The following is a 9,951-nucleotide window of genomic DNA, read 5'->3' on the forward strand; positions in this document are numbered from 1 at the left end:
TTGTGTTGCCATTTTATTGTGTTAATTATGAAATTTATTTTTGTACCGTTTGAATTTGAAATATCTTCCTGTTGTAAGATGGTTTGAGCATCTTTTTTTTAAAGTGGAAATACAAATGAAATTATAAATGAATATGATTAGTATTTGCTGCTGTTACTTTCATCCCACAAACAAGGTGTCACTGATTTTGCTCTTCCCCCACCCCCAATCCACATTTGGGTTACATTTCATAGAATCATAGAATTGTAGAGTTGGAAAGGACCCCCCCCCCCAAGTTTCATCTAGTCCAACCCCCTGAAATGCAGGAATCTCAGCTAAAGGATCCAAGACAGGTGGCCATCCAGCCTCTGCTTAGAAACCTCCAAGGAGAGCCCACCACCTTCCAAGGGCTTCTGTTCCACTGTCAAACAGCTCTCACCATAAAAAAGTTATTCCTACAGTTTAGTCATAATCTTTTGAATCCATTGGTTCAGAATACCAATGTCTTTTCCATTGACATAAACAGGACAGAATAGCATAATCACAATGTAATTTGCATGCACGTAGCTCAGTTCGCCGAGGACGCGGGTGACGCTGTGGGTTAAACCACAGAGCCTAGAACTTGCTGATCAGAAGGTTGGCGGTTCGAATCCCCACGACCGGGTGAGCTCCCATTGTTCGGTCCCTGCTCCTGCCAACCTAGCAGTTTGAAAGCATGTCAAGTGCAAGTAGATAAATAGGTACCGCTCCGGTGGGAAGGTAAACGGTGTTTCCGTGCGCTGCTCTGGTTCTCCAGAAGCAGTTTAGTCATGCCAGCCACATGACCCGGAAGCTGTATGCCAGCTCTCTTGGCCAATAAAACGAGATGAGCACCGCAACCCCAGAGTCGGCCACAACTTGACCTAATAGTCAGGGATCCCTTTACCTTTACCTTAACTCAGTTCGCACTGTTGTTCTAATGAAAACTGAGTGCATGTTGCCCTTTGACTGTTCAATTAAAGGAGAAGAACAAGCACAAGCTGCGACCAAGTCTGGGTCACCCTGACAATCTGCCCCAGCTGGAGGCTCTGTGCCAAGAGGAGGAGGAAAGGCAGAAGGAGCAGGCCAAAGGGATCCGTCTATCCACCAAGCAACAAGAGGTATCTTTTTCTTTCAGATTTGCCACCTCTTTAGAGTTAAGTGCAGAGATGAAACCATTTAAGGTATGGAGAGATGGAGCTTTGCTTATCCAGACATTTTCACTTGTGGGCCCAGTACTCTTGTCATCAGCTACTGGGACCAGAACAGTCTGCAGTTCAAGGGACGGGCTGCTTCTTTGGGTTGGTCTCTTTTTTTCTTTTATCTGCCAGACTTTAAAGAGCATAGGATGCTGCCGTATGTTGTGTCAGACCATTGGTCCATGTAGCCGAGTACTGCCGACAATGCTTGGCAGTGGCTCACAATCCTCTGGTTCACAGGGTAAAAAAGGCATGGCATGCATGAGAAAAGGAAGAAGAGCGAGGAGGGGAAAACAAGCTCAAGCTCCAGTTCTTAAAGTCACAACTGATGACAAACTGAGGTCTTGCCCTTGATAAAGGATAGTCCCTGAAACACTCTCCTCCTGTCCCATCCCTACCCCCAGATCTGATTGAGAAGCTGACAGCATCCAGGTCAGGAAGCCACACCCAGTCTGAGTCTAGAAGGCAGTCAGAACCCCAATTGAAAGAGAAGCCCTTGTAGATTTTTACCTCCACACAAGATACACTGTGCCACTTGTTGTTCCCCAACAGGACTGTGTCATCAACTGCGCCCAGAGATTTGTCTCCAGCCTGGCCGCCACCACGGAAAAGATGCTTGTGGAGATGGATGCCAGCCTCACCGTTGACGATGTGCAGCAGGGAAGTACGTCCAGGGGAATGTGAATTCTGCCATGGTTTCCTGACAGAAGGAGAGCTTACTTGTGCAGCAGGGGAAGGTGGCAAAGTGGACTATAACACTGCATACAGATGGTGGGGATATCACATTTGAATGCTCTCTCATATATGTATATGAACATAACAAAAATGCACCGCAAGCACAATTCTAGCATGTTGGGAGAGAGGTTGTAAGTTAGCCCTCTGACTGCCATCCTCATTTTCTTTATGCAGTAACCATTAACTTTAGCATTTTACACTGTTAGCTGTCCTGAACAGCCTTGGGAGGAGGGCATTGTATCAATACAGTAGGCAATTAGGTAAGCGCAGCCAGCGTGTTTTGCATGTTCTTCTCAAGGGCACAGAGGAGGAAACTTGTGAGGAAGCAAAACACAGGAAGTGGACTTGCTGTGAGAGAATGAAACCCTAAAGTGACAACTCGTGTCAATTTCACTTTCAATTTCTCTCTCCCCCAGCCTTAAGCTCAGTTTACCACCCATCATAACTTTGCAGTTAATCTTTAAAAAAAACAAAGTAGTTGTGGAAATTCATCTGTCTTTTAGTACATTTTTTTCCTATTAAGTCACATTTTTACAAGCAGTTTTTCCCTTATGGAAATTCACTTATGCATGATGTCTTCATACATACAGGTATTTTTAGACACATCCTTTCCCCAAATTTAAACTCATTTTCCTACACATTTTGTGGAGGGAGTGGAGAATTGCATTGGAAAATTTAGCAAAAGAGAGTGTGAATTTGGAAAGATTGCTGTGTTTCAGTTTGCATATTGTTTGGGAGGTGCAGATCAGGCAGAGTTTGCATTAAAATGCAGACTGCGCTGAGTTTTATCCCCCATTCTTACATTAGAAGCTGACTCCTATCTTGCTGGTGTTAATTTTGTTTTTTGTAAAAGCTTTTTATTTCATTTTATAATGTATATAAAACAGTTATAACAACAGTTGAAAAACAAAACTATTAAAATAGGCCCATTGAATGAGTACAGTTTACATGGATTAAAATAACAAAAGTCCAAGTAAAGAATATTAGCGTTACGAGATTATCAAGTATTGTTCTGTCAGGCTTGTGACAAGGGTTATCTTGACAGTGATGGTTCTGCTATACAGTGGTACCTCGGGTTGCATACGCTTCAGGTTACAGACTCTGCTAACCCAGAAATAGTACCTCAGGTTAAGAACTTTGCTTCAGGATGAGAACATAAATTGTGCTCTGGTGGCGCAGCAGCAGCAGGAGGCCGCATTAGCTAAAGTGGTGCTTCAGGTTAAGAACAGTTTCGGTTAAGAACAGACCTCCGGAACGAATTAAGTACTTAACCTGAGGTACCACTGTATATGTAATGAAAGAATGCCAGTACATATAATTAAAAAGGTCTGCAGGTTCTAGTCCTTTTTGTGTGATTTTCTCCATTACAGCTATATTCCAAAGCAAGAGGTACCAAGTTTCCAGTGTAAGATATTGGACTGTTTTCCATTAAGTTGCAATTATTATTCAAGATCATATACAAGACCAATTCTTTCGACAATATATATCTACCTTGGTACCATCAGAAATATTCAATAACAGTGGCCTTTCTCCTGTGCCAGAGGTGGAAGTCTCCCGGGAAAAGACCTGTACCTTGATCCGTCGCAAGAAAGCCGGCCTTTCCTTAGAAAGAGAAGAATACAAGCTGGTGGCTGAGCGGGGAAGCAGGTAACATTTTGAAGCCATCTGATGGGGGAGTTTGCAGGCAATCCATCCATGCAGTAGAATTTATCTTGGGTTAATTTGCTTTATAGTCCCGTACTGAGTCCCCAGCATCTGCAGTTCAAGAGTGCTTACAGAATGGCAGCTCTTAGCATAGGTGTGCAGAGCCTCAGGCACCGCAGGCTAAATTAGGCCTGCCAGTGTTCCTGATTTGGCCTGCTAAACCATTCTCCCCATGCCTGGCCATGTCTTTGTCATGGGTGTGGCAGGTAAGATGTCATATGTGAAGCATAGGGCAGATAAAGCCATAACTGCAAAGGAATAACCAGGAGGGAACATCCAGTTTTTTCTTGTGAAAGCAGGAAACTGGCTGGCATTTACTGCTGCCAGGTAGATGCCAAGAGATTAATTGCAACTATACCACAAGGCAATGAAAAGTAACAGGTGATGCACAACAGGTGTGTCATAATTCTTCAGAAATAGAATCACAGAACTGTGCAGTTGGAAGGAATCACAAAAGTCATCTAGTCCAACTCGCTGCAATGCAGGGTTCTCAACTAATGAAACCCTGACAGATGGCCATCCAACCTCCGCTGCCGTATTTTAAATCACCTGCTAGAATTGGCTTCAACAATCTGGAGGAGTGGCCCCTTTTGGATCTGGCCCACCACAAAGTGGCTGCCTGCCCCTAATTCAGCTGTAAGTTAAATGCAGACATGCAACTAATTTTTCACACTATGTGGGGGTACAGTCAGGGGTGTATCTAGGGGTTGGCCAGGTTGGCCCACACCAAGGGTGCAGGACCAGGGGGGCACAAAATTGCACCTCTCCAGTCTGCCTAGGAGTGTCTAGGAGCCTGCCCACTCTTCTGCAAGCTCCACTGCCCTGCAAGGGGTGGGGTAGGGGCACCAATACACCTCTTTGTCAAGGGTGCAAGGGATTCGAGGTACACCTCTGGGCAAACTGTTTTTGAATCTCTACATCCCTACCATGTTCTTTTAATGTTAATGGATATTAACGTTATCAGGATTGAACTAGATGACCCTCAGGGTGCCTTCCAACTCTACAATTCTATGGTTCTATGAGACAGCTGTGAAGGTGGGAAAGAGACAGTCCCTAAACACAGTCCCTCTGATAGTGAACTCGGGTGGTAAGTGCCCATAGGAAAGGAGCCAAAATAGGGTCATTGAAAAGCAACAGGGATGCTATCAACCTCTTTAAGAGAACCCCAGAACTGGCAGAAAATAAAAGGGAGGGGGGGAAACCAAAGCTGAGGAATAGGAAACATAGGAAGCGGCCTTATATTAAATTAGGCCATTGATCTCTCTCTAGCTCATTGTTGTCTACATTGACTGGCAACAGCTCTCCATGGATTCAGGCAGGGAGTCTTTCCCAGTCCTACTGTTGGGGATTGGATCCAGGACCTTCTGAGTGCAAAGCAGATTCTCTGCTGCTTAGCTGTGGCCCCTTCCCCAAAAGGACTGAGCACGCTCAGCCACATACTATTGAGTGTTAACTGAAAAAGGAAGGAAAACTGGGGGCAGGATGGGTGAGGAAGGAATCCTCTACTTATAGCAACCTGGATGGGGATAAGGCAAACTGGCATGAACCCTGAACAGGAGTAATGGGCAGTGAGGATAATGCTGCAAAATTTTATGGCTAGCCCTCCTTGTCCTTGTTTAGAAACCCTAACTAAGATGTTATCTATTTTCTCTGTCATGGGCAGTCTCTGGATCAGCCTCCTGGTGACCCAGCAACCAATCAGTGCTGGGTGAAGTGTGCCCAGACAGAAGAGAGAGTGGATATTTACCAGATGGAGGGAGATGCCATCCCAGATAGGGATGACTTCCCCTACTGGAGACAGGCAGGGTCTTCAACTTGCAACTTCATCTCCAGAGGGGAGAAGTCATCTTGTCTCTCCAGAGGGGAGAAGTCATCTTGTCTCTCCAGAGCAATCCTGCCTGCTGCAAAGGATAGCTGGGTCTTCTTGTCTCTCCATGTGTATAGAGAGAAACGCTTGAGTGTTTGTTTTTTGTGGATTTTTCCTTTGTCTAGTCCTCTCCTTTGTCATGTTTGCTAGATCATTTGGTAGATGATTCTGAATGGGTGTTTTCATTTTGTTTTCTATTGGCTGCTCGGCCTCCCATCTTCTTCATTTCTACTTATTCATTCTCTTCATCTCCACCCACCCCCATCACATATGCTCACCACTATTTCCAGTATCAGGCCCTCCCTTTCAGCCTCTCCTCTTGCCTCTGGGTGTTTACCAAGGTATTGGTGGCTCTTGTGGCGTTCTTAGGAACAAAGGGAATCTGCACCCGCCCTTACCTGGTTGATATTCTGGTGATATCTCTGAATCTCTGTCATTAGGCCACAGATCTTACTCTCTTCTGGCTGGATCAGCTTGGGTTGGTGGTGAACAAGGAGAAAAGCTGCTTGATTTCCTCCATCACTCACGTCAGGGTGATACTCAACATGCAGTCTTTCAGGAAGGCCCTCACTCAGAAACAGATCTCACTTCTCACTTCCCTGTTATCTCAGGTGGCCTCTTGCCACAAATCTGCCCTGTGGTTCTTGTGAGCTTTCAGGGCACGGTAAGCATTCAACCTAGTTCTCTGGGTCAGGTTTCACTCCAGGTCACCAGCAACTCCTCCTCCCCTTCCAGGATCATATTCTCCAGAAGAAAAACCCTTTCTCCTCAGGGTTCCTCAGGATATCAAACAGGAACTACTTTGGTGGCTCTGCCCCAATCATATTTCAGAGGGTTTCAGTGTGGAAGTGCCCCAAGAAGTGATAAAATAAAAAATAAAAAACCACCCCCAAATCTGGTCACATTACTAATCTCCTATCTTTATTGAGGGAGGTTATTACACCCTCCCATCCCTGTTCAATTTGGGAGGGTTCTGTGTGTGTTATTTGATTGATTGATTGATTGATTGATTGAATGTTTGTTTGTTTGTTTGTTTGTTTGTTTGTTTGTTTGTTTAGGACCTGGCCTGGAATCCCAAGAACTACCCTGGTGGGTTTTCCAAACCAGATCATCTGTCGAGAAACCACCTCACTGACTACATCCAAGACCACCCTGGGTCACATGGCAGCAATGGAAAAAAGGGATGCTGTTTATGTGGTAAGGAACTGTGGGGGAAATGCTGTGGCCTCAGCAGCTGATAGGAAAAAGAGTTGCTAATGTGGGGTAGGATTCCATGCAAAAGCATTTCATGAAAGGTCGAAGTTGGAATTATTAATTACTTTTGTTTGTTACTTACTGTAAAAAATGTCTCAAAGTGACTTATAAGTATAAAAGCATGAATACAAAGTGTAAAAGGAATTTAAAAATATTCAAGGAACATCAGTTAAGTAAATGTGCTACCCTTCAGCCTGGTTCAGAGGCTCCAGCAAAATGCTGCAATTAGAGACTGTTGATTGGGACAGCCTATAGCCAGCACATAACTCTGGTGTTCAAAAGCTTGCACTGCCTGCCCCTTCCAAGTCTCTCTCTGGTGTAATTAAAGAATAACTTCACCATTCTATCCTTGTGTTCCATCCAAGACCAGTTCTCCCAGTTTTGGAGACTATCCACAGAGTATAATATAATACAGTGGTACCTCGGGTTAAGTACTTAATTCGTTCTGGAGGTCCATTCTTAACCTGAAACTGTTCTTAACCTGAAGCACCACTTTAGCTAATGCGGCCTCCTGCTGCCGCCGATAATTATTTATTATTTATACCCCGCCCATCTGGCTGGGTTTCCTCAGCCACTCTGGGCGGTTCCCAACAGAATATTAAACAGAATAAAACTTCAAACATTAAAAACTTCCCTAAACAGGGCTGCCTTCAGGTGTATGTGTGTATACACTGCATTAATCCAGAAACATAATGCCTAGGGTTATCCCCCACTCAGTCCTAATCAGAATTGATGCACTGAAGTTAATGAGCATAACCAAGATCCATTTATTTCAGTTAATGGCTGCACAAAAGAGTAAAGCCACAAGATAGCAGCTACACACCAGTAAACAGCTTTGATTGGCTAGCTAAACTAAGTGCGAGTAGCCAGTGGATCTCAGACCCTGAGTTAGGAGTTAGGAGTTAGGAACTTCCCCTGCATGTGAAGGCAGGCTAGTGGATTGAGTGGACAAGACCAGTAATGGGTCCAATGGTCAAGAAGTTGGTTTCTGCATGTACTGTAGAGAAAAGTGAGGGGCAGATGAGGCTTGTCAACCTGGGAAGGTTGCTCATCTTAGAGAAGGAAAAGTCTGATCCTAAACATCTGCTGCCTTGCGACTATACAGACAGCAACCAATTTATGTGTGTCTAATTGATGCACGACTACACACTCACAGCACAGCAACCTGGAAGTGGTCAGAAAAGGTGGAAGAATGGGGCAGTGGCAGAATGAGACAGACCAGGCGGGGGTCAGGAATGTAACCCCCGCGCAAATCGGTAGTTGCATGTACCCATTCGTGAAAAAGGCTTTGGGAATAAATCCCAAGGAAGAATGTGAACCCATTGCCTTGCAGAACATGCTAAGGAGAAGAAAACCCTACACAAATCCAGAGTGAAATCCCTAAGACGGTCAGATGGCGCCTTGTACACCTCCTTCTGGAAACTCCTGCACCCAAGCTGGTGCCAAACATACTCCTCTGCTGTCCTTTGGACCACATCAGCTAGGCCAAGAGGGGGGTCTTGTCATCCGGGCAGCTCAGGACCTCCATACACACTGCCTAGGCTTGTGCTCAGGATAGGTCATTTTGGTGCTGCTAACACAGCAAAAACAATGCAGGAGGCAGCAGTTATGAGTTACTGGTCTCTGCGGCCACAACAGGTGCTGTAATTCTTCAGTGGTTTGACTTCAGCCCTGGAGGTGCACTCTGTTGTCTCTTGAGAAAGATAGATGCCAACAACTCTTGAGTAGGATTTATGTGGGCTCCATCTCTGGAATCTGAGTGCATAATCATTAATGGAAATTAGGGGGAGTTATTGTGTTTTTTTAAACTCCATCCTTCAGTCATCCTAGGTGTGAGTACAGAAAGATAGATTCCTTCCTTCCTTTTATTTGCATGTGGCAAGGACATTTCCCAGCCAAAGGAATGCACATGACAAAGAGTTAATTATTTATTTATTGTCATAGATAACAATAACAGTTGCTTCTACAGCTCTGGAGACCTACGCACACCAGTCTAGCATCTGGGCAGCTATTCCCAGGTCTTGTGCTCAATGGAGCAGTTGCAGCATCTGGAGAACACTCCCCCCCCTCCACCAGCTTATGTACCTTCCCTTGATGGGCTGTGCACATGTAGCTGGAGACCACACTTGTGTGGAAGCTGCTTTTGCTCTTCCTGCTTCAATTCTCTCCTGGTTCTGGGAGGCAGTGGTGCAGGGAAGGGAGGGGAAGCACCCAACCTTTCACTTTCACCTGGGCTGCCTCTTCCTCCAGCTCTGAAGCTTCCCCTGCCTCTAATTCTTGCATCCTGGCTAGTACAGGTCACCACAGACTACTGCCCCCTTCTCCCGAGTCAGACTCCAGCCCCGCTTCCCCCAGTGCATACTCACCAGTGTCTTGCCTTACTGACCTTGACATCCTGCCACTCCTCAAGCATGCTTAAAACAGCTTACAGAATAGCATAATAAAACACCACAATAGCAAACATGACAACATACCAAAAACACATTTCAGTACTATACATATAATAAGACTGCATAAACAACACCCAGCATCCGATAGTAAAAATGGCAAGGGAACCCAACTGTTTTCACCTTTGTCCTAGAAACACCCCTCCCATGCAGTTTTCCCCACTCCCTCTCCAGTGGCGACTTTCAAGGCTTCCAAAGGCAAATATGGATTTCTTTGGTCCTTATTTTGCATTTTCTGGGGTTGTGTTGCTCACATAGGCATTCAAGGAACTGTTGGAGGTGGAATTTGCCAGGATTAAAAAGGAGAAAACAGCCCTTCTAATGAAGGCCCAGCACTGGACAGACTGGTGGAAGAAGTCAGTGCAGAAGATCAAGCAGCTCTACGCATGAATTTGCCACACTCTTCTGCCTTCACGTGTTCTCATTTCTCTGTGTAAGCAATAGACACCTTCACGTGTTCTCATTTCTCCCTCTGTAAGCAATATATCCACCCCCCCACACTTGAGTAAATATATTATTTAGCAATCAAGGTGTCCTTGTTTTCTAACACCCTGGGTTAACTGGTGAGGATTTGCAAATGGGAATTTGAATCAAATGTCAATCAGTTGAAACTCTTGACAACACCTCAGAAGGGTTCCCAGAGGAACAAAGAGGCTGCTTTACATCAGCTCAGACTGCATGTCTGGGTCTACTAGGGATGGATGAATCTGTCATTTTCACATTTTTGCAAGCTTAGAATCTAATTCTC

At 45.1% G+C, this 9,951-nt stretch overlaps 1 protein-coding gene across 3 annotated transcripts in view; it reads left to right on the plus strand.

The window, feature by feature from the left end:
• CCDC180 (coiled-coil domain containing 180) overlaps positions 1 to 9,728 on the plus strand; it is a 54,507-nt gene extending 44,779 nt beyond the window's left edge. For 2 of the 3 annotated variants that reach the window (XM_079961205.1, XM_079961206.1), the window contains exons 34-38: positions 981 to 1,118; positions 1,749 to 1,860; positions 3,473 to 3,578; positions 6,561 to 6,699; positions 9,462 to 9,728. In XM_079961205.1, the coding sequence (XP_079817331.1) occupies positions 981 to 1,118; positions 1,749 to 1,860; positions 3,473 to 3,578; positions 6,561 to 6,699; positions 9,462 to 9,593 (627 nt within the window). In that variant the 3' untranslated portion in view covers positions 9,594 to 9,728. Of the gene's footprint in view, positions 1 to 980; positions 1,119 to 1,748; positions 1,968 to 3,472; positions 3,579 to 6,560; positions 6,700 to 9,461 lie in introns of those variants that run through there. The other variant, XR_013834676.1, reaches the window with a different exon arrangement.
• The last annotated feature ends 223 nt before the right edge of the window (positions 9,729 to 9,951 follow it).

This window comes from Podarcis cretensis (assembly GCF_951804945.1).
Source record: "Podarcis cretensis genome assembly, chromosome: Z".
Classification (NCBI taxonomy): Eukaryota; Metazoa; Chordata; class Lepidosauria; order Squamata; family Lacertidae; genus Podarcis; species Podarcis cretensis.